Raw genomic sequence first — 24322 nt, 5'->3', positions numbered from 1 at the left:
ATTTTAGTTTTATTCAATTCTATTAATGGTTTTCAAGCCCTTTTTTGTAAAGCAGGCATTAAAACTTTCAACTCCATGAAAACCTCTTATTCAATGCTTCAAGATCATATTTCAACCAGTTGGCCCAATCTACATAAAGTTTTTAAGGATTGTTTAAGAAACGCAAAAACTAAACCCTTCCGAAGTATACATATTCTCTGTAAGGTTTTAAAACCCGCTTAAGAAGAACATTAAATTTTATTAAAATCAGTGATCCCGGTTTAAATAAACTTTAAGTCTTTTCTGATTTATCGTTGCTTTTGAAGACAGCGTAAATGTAAACAAATAATGTAAATGTCGCCTTTGTATCAATTAGTGAAAAAACCAGAGTATGCGATAATCAGGTTAGTAAAACAAAAAATTGAAATCGCGAATTTTAAAAAGTTTCCCAATCACAAAGAAAATGCGGTTCAAATTTTAACGTGAATGCAACGAAAAAAAATGTAATTCAAAATAACTAATTCATCACAATTTATGCATTAAATTATTTCGCCATGTTCTACACTAATCTCATAGTTTATAATAAAAAAAGATGCCGAAGACGCTCAGGTGCTTCGACGTGAATGTGCACTTTTATCACACTTTGCAAGAGTGTATATATATGTGTGATAGTCCAACTTGGTGTAAAATACGCACGATTTTAATTTGATAGTTACACTGATTTTTGTTCTATTGTAAATAATAATTATCTGTACTATTACCTTCAACGCAACCACGAATACAAACATCAAACCAGATGCACCGTTTCTATACACCTGCGAAATGTTAAACGTTAACTAAAATCTAAACCAACGTAGTTCTCAGCTAATGTGGTATATACAGGTAGGGGTTAAGATGGCACTTTGATATTCGTAAGATGAATCTTACATGAGTGGTGTTAGCCATATCAGAATAAATCGACTTGCTTTCATCATACCATTCGTTACCAATTAATACCAACGTCGACCCGTTGTGCTTCTGGATTGTTTACATATTTTCGGTTTCCAACGTTAGTAAACCATGTGATCTGCCACACATATTTATACCACATTGGTTCTCAGCAATGGTGTGAAATATAAATTTCAGTAGTCTAAACAGACGTGAATCGAAGGAATAAATGACGAATCGAGAAACCGAAATATAGGGAGATCAGGGCAGGCTCATAAACATACATATTTTAAAATTAAAATCTGTTGCGCATATACGGATTCACGTCTATCAGAATACAACAATTACAGGTAAAGTTTGTTTTTTAGTTTTTTGTGTGTTTTGGATCCTCCTCGTCAGTAACTGACAGCAAACTTGAAACCCATTAGGTAAGTCCAAACCAGCATGAAATTGGCTTATCTAAGGTATTGTGCCCTTATGTGCAAAATTTGGTCTCATCCAAATTTTGTTTCTCATTTAAGGGTAAAAAATGTCATAGAACCAGGCGTTTGGCCCTCGCACCAAAACCTCATAGGTCTTATAAATATTATAATTGACATTGCATTATATAAATTTACAAATCATTGTTTTATTTATGTGAGAGCTTTAACCTCATAGGTCATTCACTCATAAATATTAAAATTGACATTACATTATATAAATTTACAAATCATTGTTTTGTTATATAGGTGTAGTTGCAGTCGTGTTTTTTTCTAAAGAGACGGTGTGGTAAATTCGTCAGAGAAGATCGAAAAGTCACGCATCCTCGAGAAAGGACAGTATCACTTCCTCTCGGGCGGGGTCGTTGGCGAAGATTTTTCTGATGGAGTGCGGTAGATTATAGTGTTGCCGGAACTCCAGACAGTTCACCGTGGTTCGGTTTCTGTGGGGTGTGCGATACGCTGTGGGCATGAGAAACATTCGTATGCCCAACTCTGAGCCACGACTGGGCTAGTTGTTCTCTTCAATCAGTCCGGTCTATCCAGTTATCGAGCGAGCCTTTGATGCGCTGATGGTGTAGGGTATTACTGCGCCAATTATATACGAAAGTTTTACTATCCTTGACTTCAACTTGCCTAAAATATCTGCGGCTGGGACAAGTCTAGTGAGATGTCAGCGGGCATGTCTCCCTCTGGCCGCCAAGCGGTCAGCTCTTTCATTCCCGTCGATGCTGCTGTGACCGGAGATCCAGCATATTGTTGTGAGTGAGTCATACTCGGTTTTGATAGCCTGGATGAAGGGGTGGCGAGATTTCCACGGTTCAAACACAGAGATGACTGCCAGAGAATCCGTCAGCAAAACGACGGGTGTATGTTCCGGTTTCTGGACCATGGCTGCGATAGCGATAGCGTACGCATCGACTGAGAAAACCATGCATGGCACAAGTAGGCGGAAGGAGAGTCCTTCTCCTATTCCGCTTGCTCCTATGCTGATCTCATACCCAATCTTGGAGCCGTCGGTGAAAATCCGCAGGTGATTGCTATACTTGGTGGCCATCAGTCGATTGTATTTGGATCTGGCTTCACTATTAGCAGCGCCGGCCCTCAGTTCTGCAGACAGACTTGTATCCAGGATGGGTCCGCTTGCGTGTCAGGTCTGGTCGCGAACTCGGTATAAGCGGGCGATCGGTAGCAGTGTCTGTGTATACCCAATGGCTATTCGTTAGTAGTATATAGCAGGAAGTAGTCCTCTCCGGCTGTACGTTCTAAAAATCCCAATGCTCTTCAGCTTTTTTTTATAGACAAATCTTCAGGCCCGCAATTATTTATTTTTTTTATTTCGATTATAGAGGTTTTAACCTTAAGGTCATTCGCCTCTTCGGGTTAGAAAAGTCTCTTATGAAAAATTTCTAACCCTATGTGCGGGGTTGGGAATCGAACCCAGGTGCGCTGGGTACAAGGCAATCGATTTACCAATACGCTACGCCCACCCCCCCCCCCCCCGCAATTATTCTAGAATGATACGATTTCCGTTAATACTGCGTTTCAATTTTAACAACAACTACCAAATTGAAGGTATCACGGTGTTCTTGATCTTCCAAACGTCTTTGTTTATAACATGAACATGACTGGTTCCAACTCACTCATCTCATTAGTAGAACACCTGTTGTGTGTTTACTGACTGTGAGGTTTGTACCCAGCTTGAGACTGAAAGCAATGCCAGGTATCACACAAAAATTCAAAATAAGAAGAAGTACTTTTAATATTTTCAAAAAAAGCGCAATACACAGATCAAGATCACAAAAAAAGCTTAGAATAAGTTAAATTGTTTTTTGTTCAATTTCAGTATGTTGTATTTTTGCCCTGTTTGATCCGCGTAAATCAATCAATTATGTGAGCACTTGACTTGAAGGAGAAACTATCACTTTCACGCGTCAAAATAAGCTATTTAAATTTATTTATTCATTCAATATGAGGTTTTCAATACTTCTTTTGGACCTCTGGCATAACACCGAATGCGCAGTTAGGCGTTTAGCCCACGTACACGGATCAGGAGAACCGTATAGCAAAATACGGCATGTTGTTTGGAAATCTCCACTGTGCAAAACGGCTAGTTTTTTGCGGTTGAGAGCGAAACTGCTTTTCATTGATGAGAAATGTAGGAACTGGTTTTAATCGGTTTTAATGGATTTATCTGTTTTCATTCCTGTTGCATCGTTCATTTTCTGCTATTTATCGAGAGCCGTAAGACTTTAAAACTCATTACCACTACCAGTCCAGCTCATATTATGCAATGGGGGGAGTTATCAATAGTCATACTTATTTATTACTTATGAATTTATGAAAATTTACCAAAATATGAAATGCTCGAATGAACATACGAATGTCGAGTAAAATCAATTGTCTTTTACTTTGTGGTTACACGCAAAGGGAACGGTTGTCCACAGATAACAGACATGCAACTTCTATTTCAAATGAAGTGATCGACTGAAATACATCAAGCAATCGATCAATTCGACATAGATCTTTCATTAGGGCTTAAATCGCAAATGTAAACAAACTGCGTTTTCGCTATTATGACATTATGCGACAAAAATACTACAAGATTGAGGTAAAAATTAGTTAAAATGGTTTTTAGTTCGATTTATAATTAAAGAAAACAAAACTTACATTTTTATACAGGACCGGGGCGAATGGTTATTATTCACAAAATTATTCTGTAAACTTCTACTGTGATTATGTCTACTCGATAATTGCTGCACATAAACATTCGAATATTTCGATATTTTCATGAAATTTGAAGAAAAGATGCACGCGCCCTTGCAGTGACATAGGGTTTCTATGCGCCCATTTGCTGAGCCCTATTAAAAATATACTGTCAAGCTCGCCCATTTACCCAGCCCTACCTAGCAAGACAGAGTCAGTTTAACCCATTTACCGCGCCCTTCTGAAAATTTTGTTCACGATTTAGCCCTTTCGCAAATGGTGGTTGCTGAAGGACGAAATCACGACTGGAATGCAAATTGGGCGTAAGCATTTTTTTAGTTCCTACCCATTAAAAGCACATGGGGATTAAATTATTTTTTAAATTGTCATTACGTTTAACCAAAGATGCTTCAGGAAAAACATGGTCATAAAGTAATTCATACCTACAATAAAAGCTACATTTAGAAAAGCATCGCCGAATATTGAAACTGATTTGTCTCCATTTGAGTACATTGCGACTTAGGCCCTAATGAAAGATCTGTGTCGAATTCTATGTAGCGCAATAATTAGGAATAGCAGACAGTTGCTACTCACTTCCAACTTATATCACTTTGAAAGATTGCGCAGGTTTTTAAAAAATTCTATACTAATTGTAACCATTGTATACTTATTAGACCAGCAACAATTTTGACTTTTTTTCAGAACACTGCTAATTCAAATGGTAATTGGATGCACAAATCATATGCAAATATGGAAACTCGGAAATAAAAACTTAAAATCAAATTAAAAAATCCACAGTAACTCTGCATATCTCAAAACTTTTGATTACATAACATATATTATAACGAACAGCTTTGTTGAAAGTTGCATATTGACTGGAGGTTCCCCGACAAAGTTATTTATTTTTGAAGACCAATAGATTTTTTTGAAATTACCTATTCTAAGCAAGTGCGAGAAAGAGAATACTTCGTCAGTCGTACAGTTTCATTTCGTTCATCTAACAACATGTTTCTGTTTAGCACGAATATTTTGTAAGTCGCACGATTTTTTTTATTTCGATTATAGAGGTTTTAATCTTAAGGTCATTCGCCTCTTCGGGTTAGAAAAATCTCTTATGAAAAATTTCTAACCCTATGTGCGGGGTCGGGACTCGAACCCAGGTGCGCTGCGTACAAGGCAATCAATTTACCAACTACGCTACGCCCACCCCCTCGCACGATTTCATTTCGCTCATCGAAAAAAAAAAATTTCGAATATAAAATACCACAATCATTCTAGTACTCAATAGTGGTGCACACTTTGAAATGAAATTGATTTTGCCAAATCGATAATGTACAATAATCGATGTTGTCAAACATTGATCCTAAAAGATCGGATGAAAAAGTATACGAAAGTATTCGTGCTATACACAAACATTTAGTAAAATAAGTAAATAATATTTCATTTCATGCATGAAAAATAGCTCCGCCTTCGACGATAAATCTCGTACAATGTACATTAAATACGTAAATTTACGATTTTTTTTTTGTTTTAAGTCGTGAAATGAACGAACCCAACAATGCACAAAAGTGCTAGTACCCGCAGATGAACCTATTCGTACCAGATTTACGAATGAATTCGTTCAACAATATGAATTTTTTGTGCATATTTATTTTAAGGATTTTTCGGAAAAATCTTTCATATTACGATAGATGCTCGTAAATATTAGAAAGACTTTCGTATATTTCATATAACAATTCGTTTGATTCATGAAACCGATTCATAATAAGCCTGTGAAAGTCGTTTCATGGTTTTCACATCCATTATTAAGCATAAAAACATGAATTTCACATCGATACCCGTTGATATGCATTACAAATGTTCGCATTGGAGGTCAAACTTTCTCAATGATGGATACGATGATGATAATGATGACAATACACCCAAAAACTAGTCATCCCCAGCAAAAACAACGTACAGCGTCATGCGAATGTACAGCGTGTAGATGATATTACCTTTAACTGGCTACACGACTGGTTTTTCCCATACTTCATTTGTTCATATTTTATCCTGTAGGAAGCAACGAAACTAGTCCCATAAAAAATGCGTCTGTACGGTGTATACCGAAAATAAGAAATAAATAAACATTCGCAGGAGCACCATCGTGAACCTACCTTGTATAATAGGAAATAAAACGAGCAGGGCAGGTGAAAACAGTTATTGATGGATTTAAGGATAGACCAAGGTATTTATGCCGATCTTTTCGATTTTAGAAGAAATGGATCACAAAAAAATTAATTACTAACCTTGCTTTTCACACCCTGTTTGCTGTCCGTTGACGTTGTTGAATTTTTCTGAAACATACAGTAAAAAATTATTTTATGAATGTGCAAAAATAGCTTAAATAATATTTCATTTCATCTTCGAAAATTGTCGCAGAATCGCACCACCATTGGGTCCTAAAATTGTTCGCTCGCTACATTTTTTTAAAGATTTCAAGAGAAAGTTTGCTTTTGAATTCCGGGATGACTTTGATCACCTGTACTCATATTAACTGTTTTTCATTCATATATACACGGAGAACTTTATTTAGTAATCGATAATATATTTTTCTATCTGCCTCATATTTCTTATGCTGTAAATTTCATTAATTGAACATATTCGATCCATTCACTCATTGAATGCTTGCTTGAAGTATATGCTAGAAAATTCATAAAAATCACAACAGAATAACATGGGCGGGAATAGAAAATATGCAAACTATACATTAGGGATTTTTTAGGTTCTATTTGGGTCCTAGAACAACTGTGCAAATTCTTAGCTCGACCAGTGAAACTATATTTTTGCGCCCACTGTTTTAAGTTTACCTGAGATTTTATTTGGGAAAATTAACTTTCACAAAATGATTCCTCCAGGAGTCGCCCATTGCTTCCTAAAAATAAATCGTTATGTAGCTTTTATGGGAAATTGAACAAAAACAATGTCTCGAAAACTACACAACGATCCGACGCTTGAGCAGAAACCGATTGATGCTCTGACGATTGATAAAATATTCATTTTTTCTAGCACCATCAATTATATGCAATTTTGTTTTGATCTTCTCTTAATGTGTCTAAATCAATTATCTGTACTGTTTGGCCACTTTACAAGAGTTTTGAGGGATAAATTGAGTCTTCTTTTATACATAAAAAGAAAGTTAAATATTTGGTGTATAATTTGACCGCCAATAGCAGTGATGCCACCGACAAACTGACATGACATGACTATAGGTTTGTTCCATTCCATTACATGGAAGTTACTTCCTGTTGCTCCGGAGCAAAAAATTCTTGCTCCTTTTCACTTCGGTTTGCCACCAAAAGAAGAAAAAAGAGAAGAAGATAGTACAGGAACGATTTTCTCCCAGTTTGCTCCGGAGTACTTCCAGTTTCTCCTGGTACTGGAACAAACCTTATGTATCTAGAGTTCCTCCAGTTGAAGTTTGGACAAAAGAAAATAGACAACCATAGTTTCAAGGCACTTGGCTCAAAGAAGTTGGGCTATACTTGAAATGGTTAAAGGAAACTATATCCTTAGAAATATATGTATTAGTTTTGTTGAACATTTGACAAACAGCTGACTAAATTTTGTAAACATATACCGATATTTGACAAAATATAAGGTAATTCATGGCAAATGGCATACATTGCATTTTCGACGAAAGATCTACGGTCCTATCGTAAATCGTTTCATTCTCGGAAATGGAATAGTTTATTAATCAATGTGATCAGGCATGGAAAAAATCATTTCACGAAACGATCAATTTGAAATCATCCACCAACATGCTCTTACTGTGAAACCCGATCTCGGCAACCCTTCTTGTGCAGAGTTACGCGTTCATGCGAAAGCGAGAAGCAAAACACAAAACTGAAAAAAAAGGTGACAGCGCCCGGCCATGATTCATTCTCCATCGCATACGTAGTGTTTTGAATGAAAGCAGAAAGGTTCGCAAATGAATGCATTCTTTCATTCACAAAGATTCATTTCAAAACATTCACCGGATCGTTCTAATAAAAAAAACTTGTTCTTGTTTATAGACCTATGAAATTTTCATTTGGTGATCTCTTATTGTGGAGTAAGTACTTTGCACTGTGTTGGTGAAAAAAAACTTCTTAAAACGATTCCGTGCATATCACAATATCAATTTCAAGTGGATTGTAGTGCAATCTACTTCTCAACATTGATTATAGTGTACATTTGCACTATAAAGTTGACCTAATCCAACCAGAGAATACAATGTCACATTCATTTGTGAACTAAAAGTTAATTCACTTGTGAATGTTTACAGTACAATCTTCCGATTCAATCCGCGAATGAAGAGCACGATCTTCTTCATTCAACATAGTACGTGTCATTCTTTTACCTGGCTCACATCTTCGAAAGTTCATCTCTACCTACGTTCAGTTGTGTTCTTTTGGAGAGTTTTAGTCGGATCGTGAATGAACGAGTGGCTGCTGTCAAAGCAATGAGCGGATTCGCTAAGAATCATGCGAATGAATGATAATTCCCATCCCTGAATGTGATAATAAATCCCGAAGTTGTTGTAACGGCATTTTATTAGCAAGGGACTGAAAGGTGAAGAATATTTTTCAATATTAGGAGCCATAGTAATCAAGGAAGAGCAAGAAGTTGAAGGAAGAAAGTTTAGAAAAGCGTGGAATAGGGTCATTTGAGCAAGCTTAGAGGTTCCCGGCGACTTACACTTTTGCAGGAGTTAGAAGCTTGCAAATCACCTGTATCTGCGGCATGTCCGGACGAGCGTAAAATAACTTTGTACTTCATGCTGTCGGAATCGATTTGAAGTTGATTCAATTTTTTCGATTCACTTTTCATGGAGTCAACCAGAGAACAAAGTCAGTCAATACCACAATATTGTCCGTGCTTTTCCAAAGGAGACGCGACGATTATTTTTCGTCGCAGCAAGATTCGTAGCGCCATTCGACGCACGATTCGTCGCAATGTATTTCTTATGGCATGAATGACACATTAATAAAAACTGGTGCAATTTTGTGTAAAAACCTTATTGTAAACAAAACATACGAAAACCTGAAACTTTAGAAGCAGTTTTATTGAGAAATTCAGTTAAAGTAAATAATTAGCAAACATTAAACTTGGGTAATGCATATTTTTCGACGTTTTTCAGTATTTATTATCAAATGCGCTAATTCAATTCGTCGCCTCAAAATCATTAAATGGCTCGTTTCCAATGAAACGTACAATACTTTCTACTTAAAACGTTAATATACGATGCTCCGCTCATTTGAATTCGAAAATCTTCTGCTCGTTTAAATATGTCTTGTCCAGACTTTTCCTAGAGAACATTAGTGTTCTTTTACGAAAGACACGTTAAGTAATGATGTGTAACATACAGATGGAGCTACTGCTCCCAGTTTAAATTATTTGCCAAAAAATTTCACCGAAATCGTTCTAGTTGTCATATCGGTTTGTCGGTGGTGATGCTATGAAAAGTGAAGTTTTCATCAATCTTCAGGGCAACAATTGGTATTTGCTTAATAACTTTTTCCATAAGCATCAGATCGTTTCGCGGTCTTCCAGACTTTGATTCCATGATAAATATTCTATAAAAATCAGATATCTGTTTATTTTTAGGAGGTAACGGGTGACTCTTGGAAGAATAATTTGGCAAAAGACGATTTCCCCACACAAAATTCCATGTAAACTTTAAACCGCGGGCGAGAAAATATAGTGTCACCAATCGAGCCTGAAATTTTCAGAGTTCTACTGGAAGCTAAATGCGACACAAAAAGTTACTCAGAGCAAAATTTTATTTTTTTTCATATAACCGTGTCCCACTTTACTGTGCATATTTTTGATTCTCTCTATAGACAAATACGTCCAAGGTTCTAAGGAGAAAATAAGAGTCTCAAGTTGTTTACTTGCGCTTCTGATTATTACGGCGACATCATAAAACCTTTTTAATATTGTTTCATTAGGGGAACATGGGGAGACTTGACCAAGCGCAAAATTCTATTATTGGCTATAACGGTTCTAAAAAGTTCATAAATCTTTTTCAAAAATATTTTTATACTTGTTTCGATCCCTTAGCGTAATTTTAGAAGGTTGGAATGAAAAATACTTTCCTTATAGAAAATATTCCGTAATTAATAAATTTGCTTTAACTGGTGTAATTTTTTATCAAACTTTGTATGGACATATCTAATCGACTAATAATTACTTTTTAAGTACTCATATACTATCTTATTCCTAATGAAATGCTGAAATGATTTTACGTAAATCGGAACATTGGAATAGTTATTACTTTTTTTTCCCTTTTTGTTAACGACTAAGAGTTTGTCAATTTTCCTTTTTTTATGTTTTTAACGACATTCAATTCCATTACCTTACTGGGAAATGAAGCATATATTTTAATATTAAGAGCCATAGTACTCAAGGGAGAGCAAGGAGTTGAAGAAAGAAATTTTTAGAAAAGCGTGGTAAAAGCCATATAAGCAAGCTTAGAGTTTACCGGCGACTTAACCCTTTGTCTGCTACCGCAGGAGTCAGGATCTTTTGGAATTAGAAATATGAAGCACCTGAGTCTACGGCATATCCGCACGAGCGTAAAGTAACGTCCCTAAAAAACATCGTATGATTTAAGAGCCAAACGACCTATTCAGGGTATCATCCAAATAATATGTGGAATCGTTATACTATATGAGTTAAAGTTCGTGTATAATTTTTTTGAAGTAGAATACTTCTAACGTTTCAATATAGGGGTCCCGTTTCAAAGATTCTGCTGAGATATTTTCCCAGTTTTCAAATGCGAATAACTTTTGTTGTACTGATCGAAATCACTATATTTTTGCACCATCTGATCGGAAATATGTGTACGTATATTGCATTTGATTCCGTAAAATGTACTATTACCAAATACAAATATTTGTTTTGCTATTACTATAAATAACAAAAATAATGTATTTTGTGAAAGTGGTAATTATCAGCACTGATTGGTCCGAACAAATCAACCAAGCAGCGAGCGTTGCTAGGACCGCCTATTTGCGTCCAATGAACTGCGACTCACATATAAAAGCAGCACATAAAAAAATCGTCAGTGTACTTTCTGACTTCGTAGTAGTTGCTACGTCCCATCAGCTCGAAGCAATATATTCCATGACTGCCGCCAGGCATCATCTCAATGATGTACAGGCGTGCCTGTTTTATGCATACAATGATCACAGACCACAGAAAAACAAAACGCTCGTTCTTTCGGAGCTAAATAAACGAATTTCAATTCGAATGTTCGCTGGTGGTGGGGTAGTTGGGTGAGAGAGACCCCGCACTCTTGCTCTTTCAATTATGTGTGTCGTTCTCAAATAAATTCGCCACGGCGCGCTCTCCATAGTGCACTGCGAAGGAGTGTGCTCTTTTATTAGTTTTCTAGCAAACGGTAGCGTGGCTGCGATTGACGATTTGAAGGAGATTATGTTGATTTGTTGAATACTGATATAAGTTTCTGTTGATGGTTTAATACTGGGGGCAAACTGGGAAATGTGAAACGAGATTTTCATTTTACTTATTTTCTTTGCAAATTTCACTGCTCTACAAGGTTGGTATGCCCCACAGCAATCGGTGAATATGCCCTATTCATTGGATAGTATGCCTCATAGCAATCCGTGAATTTGCCCTATAACAATTGGATATTATGCCCTACAACAATGGGGTCATGTGTCCTGAACGAATCATTGAAATTTTCGTTATGCAAAAAGAAGCTCATGCAATGCGTGAAACCTCGATTTACCTAAAAGAAATATGTATTACTGTTCTTTAAAACTCATAATTGGCTAAATAGTTACTTTGCTGTTGTGCTAATAATGGAGCATACCATCCAGAACTTAGTGGGGCGTTTTGCCCAGTAAAAAGCTGTTATGAAAACATAAATAATTCTACATGCACACACATTTTCTAGTCATTCCAAAAATTAATATAGTAACTTATTCATTCTAGTAAGTTGCTGGAAATAGTTTTACCAAATACGACTTTTCCCAATTAGTTAAAATGGTTTTTTAAAAATAGTGGGAACTTGCATCGAAATGGCTATTTTAAAACGTTTGCCTATATTGTTGTTTTGTGGCATATTAAAATGTCAAACTAGCTTAGTATGTTGGTTTCATGAAATGATACTATCATCGGTTATTTTAACGTTTCACATAATTCTGGGGTCCTTGGAATAGAAGTGGGGCGTATTGTCCTAGTGGGGCGTATCATACTCTCTTCCCTACCCAAAAATGGCGTTTGTCAAAAGATAGCACAACAGCGACGATTTGGCGCACACAGTACTGTTCGAGTTCCTTTTGCGGCTGTAATACTAAAGAGCCATTTTCAAAATGTGTCAACCATTGATAGGTTGCACTCCTAGTCTTTGATATTTTGGGGACGGTTGGTTGACCTCCGAATTTGCGCATCACGTTTTAAGTTTGTATGCAAATTAGTATGCTTGTATTATAGTGGAATTAAACGGAATTTATATGTTTTAAAAGGGTAAATTAGTACGGGAAAATGAACCTTTTTTACATCTCCGTTCATACAGATCGCTATTCCTCTAAAACTGGAAAACCAATAAAAGAGTAGTGCAGAATATGATTAACAACTTTGTCAGAAACAACAACTAAATTTTTCATGAAAATATTAGCACCATGTTCTTCGTAGAGAGTTCAAATCTTCGAAAGAATTTTTCAGAATGATTTGCATTTAAATTAGGGTGGATGTACCAATAGTCGCATGCTTAAGGAAAACTTTTGATAAAATTCGATTAATAGACCTATGGGCAATGTTAATACATTAAACGAAAGCTTTCAGTCCCTACTTCATAGGAAAAATATAAAGATGTCTTAGTAACCAATTTATGTATTCAAAACCGCTTGTACCACTATAGGAACACATGTACCAATAGTGGTGCAATCGCTAATTTCGGTTCCTATTGTTGCAAATCCCATTGCTTTCTTATGGGACTTACAACTATAGGTACACTACATCAACTATAGGTGCAAGGGAGCTCAAAATTCTAAGAAAATAATTTTTTTCAATAGTTATTTGAGCAAATTTCAAGGATAACAGTTTTATTGTCGCATAATTTTAGTGCGATGAATCGATAAAAAAATATTTGTTGATGGTTGGTATCTTACTTAGGCGTATAACCCACTACTGCAACTATTGGTACACCTCAACTATAGAAGCACCCACCCTACATTTGAACAATAGATCGCAAGTTACAACGCATTGAAGAGCGCATCACTTACTAAGAGTAATGAAGACTTGAAACTTTTAATTCGAAACTTTAAACTATTCAACCGTTCTTGATTTTTTCCAATTGTTAATTTTTCTCATACCTTAACGATGCCTTTTTATGCATACATTTTATTTTGCAGTTAAGTTTTTTTAAATACAATTTGAGAGCTCAAAACATTGATGGAAAACAACCCCTCCCCTCCTCACAAACCAAAATAATAGAATTAAAAAAAATTATGCTGATTAATTTAATTAAATATTGTACAAAATATTGTTGGTAGAATATTGTCTGATCACTACAGTGAGAACCCATTGTTTAAGGCATCTTGAGAACTTTTGAAAAAATCTGGGAAGAGGATCTTGTAACTTATCTCTTAGCCGAGATCCCATAGTTGTCAATTTACATCAATATAAAATAAAATAACTGCCAAATAATTGCCGGAGTTCTTTTTTGGAGAGATGTTCCAAAATATTGATCAGGGACAATATTTCAAATGGGAAGCTAATGGGGTTTTTCATTGAAAAACCCCGGGGCGGTGGATTGCACTGGTGTTGCATTTTCTAGCAGAAGAGCAGGCCACTAGACGTGTTTCATTTCCACTTCTGCTAGAAAGTGCAAAACCAGTACAATCCACTACCCCGACATAAGTTTGAATAGGTTTATTGTCTTTAAACATAAACTTGCTCACCGAAAACTTGTATAATGAAAATGCATTTTTTAAATTGTGTAGAGTTAAGAAAAAATACTCAATAATATTAATAACAAGAAAAGCATTTCGGAAAGTAAATGGAAGTTGATGAAAAAGTGTTGTGAATAGCTTGTAAGCAGGATTGGAACTAAAGAAAAATGTCAATACATTTCAAGTTAGTGAGTAGGGGAGAGTGAAGACACTTGATCCGTGGGGATATTTGGTTCCCCTTCAATATCGCATAATCTAAACACAAAAAGTTATCACAATATGAAAAGAAAATGCAATTTTTTGTAGTTTATGATGTTTAAAAAACAAATCAAATGAATTACATTTGTTTCGGAAAAGTTGTATCATAATTTTGAAAATATGGGTTAAAATTCACCTCGAAGATTTTTTACGATTTTTTTGAACGATTGTATGAGTTCGTCGAACTAATTATTTATTAATATATTCAACTACAATTACTTTATTAGGGATTTTATCTAGAAAAACACGTTTTTCAAATAAATAGTTACACAACTTATACAAAAAAAAACTAAATTTCGTTCACCTCATACAACAGGTACCTTTGATCCCTGTAACACTGGGTACTCTTGATCCCTATCATTAACTCTCACACATAATTCCAAAAACGTATAGGAATAGAAATAATCTCTTACATAAAGTACCTGACAGTTTAAATGGAACTAAAATGTTTGTTTCGCAAACAAATTTTTATATACATTATTGAATGTTGGAAAAGGCAGTCAAACAGCACTGATTTTCTGCAAATATCAGACCTCAATTTCTACTGGTGTTAAAGCTTGTCGTGCATCTCAAAAGGTAATTTTATTAGTTATTTTGTCAGGCTAGGTGGTTAGCTTAACTTTCGTTTCTATTAGTCATAGTGTGCTCTGTTTGTTTAGCCCTAGTAGGCAGGGGATCAAGTTACCACACGTTTTACAAAAACTTCATTTTGACATGATTTTCAAAACTGTTCAGAACATGGTATTTGGATTTTCATATTATTCACAGCTCTTAAAATTTGACAAAATGACAAAATGACGATATTTGCAATCAAAATTTTTATTTCATTAAAAAGTTATGTGAAAAAAAAACAAAAGTAGGATCAAGTGTACCCACTCTCCACTATTAATGGTGTATTTCTGAGTGCTGAATAGAATGGCGTAATAAAATTTCTTGAACTAGGTTACACTCAAAAACGTAAACGTTATGACTATTGATTTTACACATAGATCTTTGCAATTAACGGAGGCATATAGACACTATTTGCTGGCACATAAACCTAATGTGTGTATTTACAAGAAATATTAATCTTACATTCACATTTCATAACTATAAGGCATATAAACCCGATTCTAAAACAATACGCACATATAACTTATGTGTGCGCACACATAGCTTATACTCAAGATGGAGAGAAAGGTGGGAACATTTGACACATTTGAGTGTATTAGTATTATACTTGCAAAATTAAGCATGGCGGCCGGGGCCCTTGAAGTAAACATCAACATCCGAACGAGCATCCTGATTCTTTGGCGCACGATGAAAAGTGAGAAAAGGCCGAGCTTCACTTCGGATCTATCGATTAGAACATTTATGGACACTTTTTACCTCGAAAAAAACCGATTAAATTAACTATGACCGAACCGAAACAAAACTTATGGCAACAGAAGAGCCCACTACGTCAACTGTTTGTGCTTTTCTTCTTCATATCCTCTTGTTTTTTCGGCTCCATCAAAGAAAAATGACAACCGCACTCACACACAGAAAAAAATGTGCACACCTGTATCCGTCTTGGCTTATACTGTTGACACATAGAAGCTATGTGTGCGCGTGATAACATTATTTTAGAGGCTAATGCTGTTCCGGAGCGCTGTTTTTGAAAAATGTGTAAGCCGAGAAACAAGATTCGGACCTTTTGCCGTATATACGATCTGATACGCATTCGCGAAAAATCTTTTGAGGGAAAATTGTGCGCAGCCGGTCGAGCTTTCAGGAAAACATAAGTTTTCGCAAATCATTTGACAGATTTCAACGTTATAGCTCATAACCTATTTTTAGGAAATTTGGCACAGCTCTTACTTTTTATTGTATACTTACTACAATGTTTATATATCAAAGGGAGCTTTTCATTTCAAAATTCGAAATTTAGTGAAAATCAAATAGAAAGAACTTAGACCAAAATAGGAATTCATGTCTTTTGCAAAAATATGATACAAAATGGGTGGTCCGAATTGGAACAGGGTTCGGATAATTGGGACCTTTCACGTACTTCTGCGCAGAACTATTTATACACAATACGGTAAAATATCGTGCGCAATTGATCAGGCTTTCAGGAAAAAATATTTATTTGTGAATCGGTTGACACGTTCCAGTTGTATAGCTCATAAACCCTTACTAGGTCCGAATTGACCCAGTTCTCCCTAAATTTGATTGAATTCAATAAATAAATTTATTGTCTCTCGACCAATATTTTTTTTGTTGAATTTAATCCATATTTTTATTGAATCTATAAATCTTTTTTTCTACCTGTAGTTTTTAGTTCAACTTTACTTAACATCTCGGAAGCATGCTTAATGCGGCCAATGTAGTGTTTCTTGCAAAAAAGTCCAAGCAAACGATTGTAGATAAAAAGAATCGCCGCACGCTACGTGTGGATCTGCAATCGATGCTCTGGAATTATTTTGCATAAGACTTTAAATCTATAGCCCTTTTCCGAGAAGTACGGCCAGGTTTAGCTTACAACCTTAGCTATGGGAAAAATTTAGGTAATATGGGTAAACACGTTTCGTATACTTCTTCAAACAACTTCAATCGATTCCCCGGACTCTTCACATGAGAATTACTACTTTAGAACAGCCGCATACAGCCTCTTTCTGAAAGGTGATTTAACTTCGAACTTGAGTTATGGGACGAATTGGGGTAACATAAGAAATGCATTCAATCAGCCACTTTCAGCATCGTTCTAAAATTTTGAGTAAGCTATATTTTGACACTTGTTTACGGTAAGATTTGAGGTGAAACGTGTACACACGTTTCGTGAAATTATTCTGACTTTCTTAGATTCCCTGAACTTTTTACATAAGAATTACTACTTTTAATCCGCATACAGCCTTGATTTGTTGGAGGAATTGGGGTAAAACAGGTACATATACTTTCGTGTGGTTCTTCTAACTTTCTTCAATCGATTCCCCGGATTGTTTACATAAAAATTACAATTATTGACAGGCTGAATTCAGCCAGCCAAACCAGGTATAGCGTCACACGTGAGTTATAGAAGAAATTAAGCTAAAACCGATACACATGTTTCGTGCGGTCATTCTAACTTTGATAGAAATATAGGGCCAGGATAAACTTCAAACTAAACTTGTACAACAAATTGGGGTGACTATCTTCAATTGATTCTCTAGACTTTTTATGTAAGAAATACTAACTAATGTGACACATTACACATTCTTCGAAGTTGTATATTCAGGCTTGAATATAAACTCAAACGAATAGAAGAATTGGGACAAAATGAGCATCATAGCGTACATTGCGGACATTGTGAATACCCGGAAATCATTTCTTCAGATCTGTTCACATGAAAAACACCTTTCCTGGTAAAATTTATTCAACCTTTTAAAAAATGGGAACTTTTTTTATCACAGTGTTTCGTCTTACTCAGAATATGCAAAAGAATAGAATTGTATATTATAAATTTTCGTCAAAGCAACGACGTGGTATATATGCCCACTTAACCGTTGTGTGTCCGACGCGGTACCCGGGTACCTTTTTAAGTTTTAATTAATGAAATTCCTATGTTTTATCCATAGCTGGAAATTGAAATTTTGTGACATCTTAGAACTTCACTAAGTCAAGCTTTTGGGTTAATAATATTGTTGTTATAGTAAGGGTGGGAGTGAGGAGGGGCTCCTGAATTTTTTTACTACGTAACAGGACGACGTGGGTACCCACAAAACTAAAATGCTCATAACTAAGGTAATATCCAACCGATTTCGATACTTTTGGCCGTTTTGGATTCAGGAACTCATCCACTTTTGGACCTGGTAAAAATGAATCGGGTTACTCTATTCAATTCCCGGCAATCCGGGTTTCTGGAAGCAGGTTCCAGTGCGGGGATACTATTTGCGAACTTCAATGGAATACTAGCAATATGGGCATCAATATTCTTGGAATTGCATCAGTAGGCTGCATCTCGTGGTTTTGGAACCATTTGGTGATTTGACCCCGGAACGGACATTCCGGAGCAGGTTCCCGTGAGGCCGTGAGTGGCCATTCCATTCCAATTCCATTTTTCAAATTGCCATAGGGCCCCGTAACAATAAAAAACAGACTTCCGAGACAATTTGAAGAGTTTTGATACTCATATTGCTAGGACATTATTAAAATTTACAAATCATATCCTAGTACTGGAACATTACTCCGGAAAATCCGGATTACCAAAAACCAGATCCATTATTCCGGTTCTATTGTACCGAATCAAAAAGTAGACGAGTTCCTGAATCCAAAACATCTAAAAGTGTCCAAATCGGTTAAAGGAAGCCATAGTTATGAGCATTTCAATTTGTGGGTACCCGGGTACCCTCGTTGGCCTGTTAAAGGTGTTTTTTTTGTTGGACACATAACTGTTAAGGGTAAGACGTCCAATCACAATATCGCAACAAAAATCATCAAAACAATATAGATTCTTATTTTTGGTTTTTTTACGAGCCCTAATTGGTAACACTGACTGTAGTGAAAATTGTATTCTCCTAGAATTCTATTGTTTCAAGTTCAGTAGGACAGTACTCAGGGAAATACAACAATTATACATTTTGACGAATCATGCAATGTTGGAAAATGGATCAACTATTTACTGAATTACTGCTATTGAATGTATAACGTACCACTCCAGACTCCCTGTACGCCGGTTTGTAGTGCTCCTGAGGATGTCTTCGTTCTATAAGAAATTTTTCTTTGATATTTTTACATTGCATTTTCATTTCCTCCTGTAGCTTGAGTTGTATCTGCTTGGGGATCGTGCTTGACCCGAGGAAACACCCGCTTCCACTGCTGCTCGTGGTTGTGAAATTTGAACTTCCGATTCCGGTATCGATGCTACGCGCTCTCAAATGTGTGGCACTGTTTGGATGCACTGGAGGTACGCCACTGGTCACCGTCGAACTACCCGCGCCCAGTGCTAGGCTTTTCTCTAGTCGTTGTGCTAACATTTGCTCCAATTGTTTCGTTGATTTCTGATATTGCGATATGCTTTGAATGTGTTGTGGCGGTTTCGTTATGCAAGTGCTACTGCTAGAGGTGGTTGTTTCACGAGATTTGTACAGCTCAAAGGCCATCGTTTGTCGTGCTATAAAATCTGGATCTCTGAAGCCTCCAGAACTGGAGGAAAGCGAGCTGTCCACGCTATCACTGGAAGTTTTAATGCGATTTTCGTCCCATTTTCTGCATTTCGGTGGTTTGCTATCTTCCTTGTATATTTTTCCGAATGCGTTGTTTGCCGTCCCACCACTGCTGGGACTACAATTGGTACCATTTTTCGATTGTTGTAGACTTTGCTTCTGATTGTTTGAATTCAAGATAATTCCACAACAATCGTTAGCACAGCCAAGGTTTGGAGAAGAAGGGGTAGGTTTCTTGTCGGCGAGCTTTTTTGTCAGCTCATTTTTCCTCGGTGAAAACGATGATGTTTGTGGGGTGAGTGACACCCCACCACTATTCTCCGCATTCCCATTATTACCCACTCTCATCTGGTCCTCAGGGACTGAATTGGCGACAACATACGATGTTGGTTGACGTTTACTAATATTGCACTCAAACGAGCCTCCGTCTAGCGATTTTGCTGCAGTGAAGTTTTTACGTATTTGCTTCACCTTACTAGTCGAGCCGGAATTTATAGCACCTGTGCCGCCGGATCCGGCTACGATTATATGGTGGTGGTTCGGGGGCGGAATATTGATCGGCTTGGCTGGAAGTGCTGGTTTGACACGAGGCGCTCCTTTTTCCAAATCTGATTTTTTTTCGCCATGTTGCGGCATTTTCACTAATCAATTCCCTTCGCAAGAAAAACAATCTGAATTAATTCAAAAAGGTATAGTGCACGGCAAAGCTTGTTTTTTTGCTTAGAACTCAGAGTCACATCCACTGCAGGAAAAAACTATATATTACACAAAAGCTCCATACCAACAGAGATAGGCTAGCAATTCCTTCGATTTCAAACTACAACTTCCGGAATATCGAGTTACATTATATTTTTAGACAAAAGCTGGCATTAATAACCATGGACTTGTGCTTACAAACTTGCACTGTATTTATATACGCTCTGTCTGATTTTCGTAACGCGGGCTAGATGGCGAATTTTCCGATGTATATCTGTTTGACATACTACCGCAGACAGCACAATTTAGGGGTGGAAGACTAGCATAGACATGGAAGAATGAGAGGTTATTGTGGGTGGTTGTGCGCCAAAACAAACCCCATATCCTTCAGATCTTTGATATACATGACTTGCTCGAAACAACAACTCTCACGTGTTGATACAGGTGTGGCTATACAGAAGGGGACAATACTATTTTTTCAAATCATCTATTCTCCCCTCTGCGAAAAATATCAACGAAATTCACTAATGTTGTATGCATGCAGCACCCCCAGTAGCAAAGGACTCCAGGAGGACCGCGAGCACAGTGTGTAAGGGAATGTGGAGGGTGGTATGCACACGCAGGCGCTTTATCTCTGTTTCAGTACAAAAAAACTTAGTTTGACAGGAATTGGTAGAGCTTATAAAGCAAGAGTAATCATTTTGGCGTTTGTTAAAGCAGGGTGATCCGCAAGTGTGAAACGTTGTCCATCGTTGTCGAAATGGAACGTCAAACTTCACTTAGTTGTGCTTTATTCAATGTTTTTTTCACAATTATTCCGGTAATCGAGAATTCAACAGTTTCTCGTTATGATATCGGGCGAGAGGACTTAGTAAAATCATGTTGTGTATAAGACAAATGCTAACTTTTTCTTTCCCCTAAAATCGCCAATCTTTTCCTGTTACACTTGCGAATGTTGCAGAACCTTATTTAGGCATATTTTTCCATCTAGTACCTGTCGTTTCTTCTGCCGTAAGTTTTATGAATTGATCATGCACTCAAAAAATATTTTGTAATTTTAAATTTATTTTCATGCACATATTTAGAGCATGAATATAAATGTATAATTAATTTCCACCACAAATACACACGACTTGTCGTGCTTTCTTCAACGAATTTTATTATAACTTTACAGGTTGATTGAAGATTACAGTTTCATTAAACGGGATACCCATGCACTTTAATGTATTTTTAATCAGATATTGCTGTAAAATAAATGACATGTAATATTACACGAACGAAAGTGTAAAATGGCTCCCATTGAATGCAACGAATTCTACTTAATTTTCAATCAAATTTTTGATTCAAGCTTTGTATGTTTACATTCGTATTGATTTACATGTCGTTTAAATTTCATTATTTTTGGTGTGTATTCGACCTCATGGAATCTCTCAAGAAAAATATTCTAGAAAATCGCAGCAGAATGAAAGACGGTAATAGAAAATATGTAAGCTCTAGGCCAGCGTCGGCGGTAAAATATGATGATGAGTTATGTTCTATCTACGACCATGCGGTAGACTTGGGTGGAATGTCTAACTCCTACCAGAAGAAGACAAATGATGCTTCACATTTCCTTTCAATCATGTCCATATGAGCCTGCCTAGTAGGGTGTTCCAAAACGACATCATGTTAAAAAAGTCTTGAATGAAATGAAAGGTTAGGGTATTAGGACCACTTTCTTCTTCGGAGTGAATTTGCTAAAACGTCCCTACTGGTAGCGAATTTTGATATTTTGAAAGATAGGCTGATTCTGGGTAAATTTTTAAATTCATGCCTGTTGAAGTGCTTCGTCTTTGATTTGTTTCAGAATTTTTTGTATATTTCTGGAGATCCAAATGGAAAAGTTTAGTGAGTTATTTAGAACAAATTTTGCATTATAAGAGCGGCAGAGCCAAACTTAGTAAAAAGTGTAATTTTTGATGTTTTTCATTAGTTTTTCTTCAAAACTGGGTAACTTCAAAATTTTAAAAGTATTGAAAGCATTTCAAATAGTTGAGCCGACTAAAGTGGCGTAATTCGGCTGAAGAAAGTGACATTTTATGCTATTCATCAAAAATTACACTGTTCTACACAATAAAACAATCTGAGTGTTATTGTGCCGCTTTTATAATGCAAAATTTGTGCAAACTAACTCACCAAACTTCAACATCTGGATTTTCAGAAAAATAAAAAATTTACTGAAAAAAATCTAAGGCAGTTCAGGAGCACTTCAACGGGCATGAATTTGATATTTTAGCCAAAATCGGCCCTTTTTTTTAAAAAAATCAACATTCGCCAACAATAGGGAGCGTTTTAGCAAATTCACTTCACTTACTAATTATTCGTAGTTCGCCGGCCGTAACTAGTTGTATTGGTCATTGAAATAAAAATGTTTTCGTTCACGAACTAGCACCACAGAAACCACACGACGATCTCGAAGCGTTAAAGTTGTGTGAACATTAACGATCTACAGTGTGTCCCACATTAATACGTTCACTTTATACTTTCAGGATAACTTTATTTTATTCAAACAAACTCCACCAAATATTCAAGATTTGTTAGCGGTCAACGGTGTTTCTCGAAATTTGGAAATCCTGGTGCGTTTCGTTAGTTTATTATGGCTGTTTAAGTGAAAAAAGTTCACCCATTTTTTCAAGATACTTTTGGGTTTGTTTTTAAAAGCTTATTCCATGATGTTTTTTGAAATTTGGCAGCTCTGGTGAATTTTATTCGTTTGTTATGGCAGTTTAAGTAAATAATGTATTCCATATTTATAGGTCCACCCTATTTTATCAAGATAACTTTTTTTTAAACAAACTGCACCAAATTTTCTAAGCTTACATTAAAACTTAATAGAAATTTCTCAAAATTTGGAAAACCCCGGTGAGTTTTGTTCGTTTGTTTTGGCAGTTTAAGTAAATAATGGTTATTTATACGCTCACTAAGAAAAAAAACGGTTTCCCAAAAAAAAATGTTTTATTCAAGTAATTATTAAGTAAAAATCAACACTACATTTAGTAATCAATCGAATTCCCATCATTTTAGGATGTATCTTAAAATAATGGAAATTCGTGTACGTTTCATTCGCTTCGGCGTTTAATCATTAAGATTTTCTATATTTCTTACTCTGAGCTTGTTCCTAGCTTGATTTGATTACTTTCTTGGACTCTGAAACTGACGAATACTGCTTCGCATTGTCATACACATCGCGAACCAAACTATTTCAATCAAATTAAGGTCAAATTGGTATTTGAATAAACTGAAGGAATTATCCAAATTTCGAGAAACATTGTTTATTAGGCATTAATTACAAACACTAAAAAAGTTGGCGCCGTTTATTTGAACAGAACTTCTGGTCTAATGGGCCATCACGTTTGGCCAGTCGTAAGATTGGAAACATAAATGGTATTTCCGTTTTGGAATTTAGTGTCAATCGGGCGCTAATCTATTCCGGCAATAAGTTAGTGTCGGATTCTGATGAGACGAAGTCGAAACGAAACCCTTTACTTTATTAAGTTACGATTTGTGCCCTTCATGTACAATAGACCTCTCCACATTTTGAAAAAGTTTTGAAATATACATGGGTCAGCTCAAATTTTTGTTCTAGGTGTGAATTTAAGAACTTTCGCCCCAAAAATGGCTTAATTTGGACATGATTTAGAGGTGTCTCCAATCAAAAATCGTGTTTTTGCTATGTTTCCATAGGAAGATCACTTAAACTCTGATTTATTGGGGCTCTACATGCCCACATATCATCAATGGTTGTTCCTTAGACATATCTTAAAATGTTTTAACAGGTGAACATAGTTATAATCTCAATAGAAAATTTGTTAACTGGATTTTCATATAGAAAGTATATCAAAACCAAGGAAAATTTAGTATTTTTTCTTGGTTTTGGTATTCTTTTCTATATAAAAATCTAGTTAACAAATTTTCTGTTAACATGTTAAGATATGTCTAAGGAACAACCTTTGATGATATGTGGGCATGTAGAGCCTAATAAATCAGAGTGTGAGTGATCTTCCTATGGAAACATAGCAAAAACACGATTTTTGATTGGAGACACCTCTAAATTAAGTCCAAATTAAGCCATTTTTGGCGAAAGTTCTTAAATTCACATCTAGAACAAAAATTTGAGCTGACTCATGTATATTTCAAT

General features: G+C 36.0%; 1 protein-coding gene across 3 annotated transcripts in view; it reads right to left on the bottom strand.

The window, feature by feature from the left end:
• The window catches only part of LOC131676632 (ras-GEF domain-containing family member 1B-like), a 94331-nt gene extending 73812 nt beyond the window's left edge, over window positions 1-20519 (bottom strand). The window contains exons 1-3 of one of the 3 annotated variants that reach the window (XM_058955847.1): window positions 20231-20519; window positions 18937-20102; window positions 6377-6424 (exon numbers count right to left, since the gene is read on the bottom strand). In XM_058955847.1, coding sequence (XP_058811830.1) covers window positions 6377-6424; window positions 18937-20085 — 1197 coding nt within the window. In that variant the 5' untranslated portion in view covers window positions 20086-20102; window positions 20231-20519. Of the gene's footprint in view, window positions 1-6376; window positions 6425-6937; window positions 7057-18936 lie in introns of those variants that run through there. The other 2 variants (XM_058955838.1, XM_058955873.1) reach the window with 2 other exon arrangements.
• Between the last annotated feature and the right edge of the window lie 3803 nt (window positions 20520-24322).

The sequence above is a fragment of the Topomyia yanbarensis genome, chromosome 1 (genome assembly GCF_030247195.1).
Source record: "Topomyia yanbarensis strain Yona2022 chromosome 1, ASM3024719v1, whole genome shotgun sequence".
NCBI classification, from domain to species: domain Eukaryota; kingdom Metazoa; phylum Arthropoda; class Insecta; order Diptera; family Culicidae; genus Topomyia; species Topomyia yanbarensis.
This window is presented reverse-complemented; position numbering and strand designations above follow the sequence as displayed.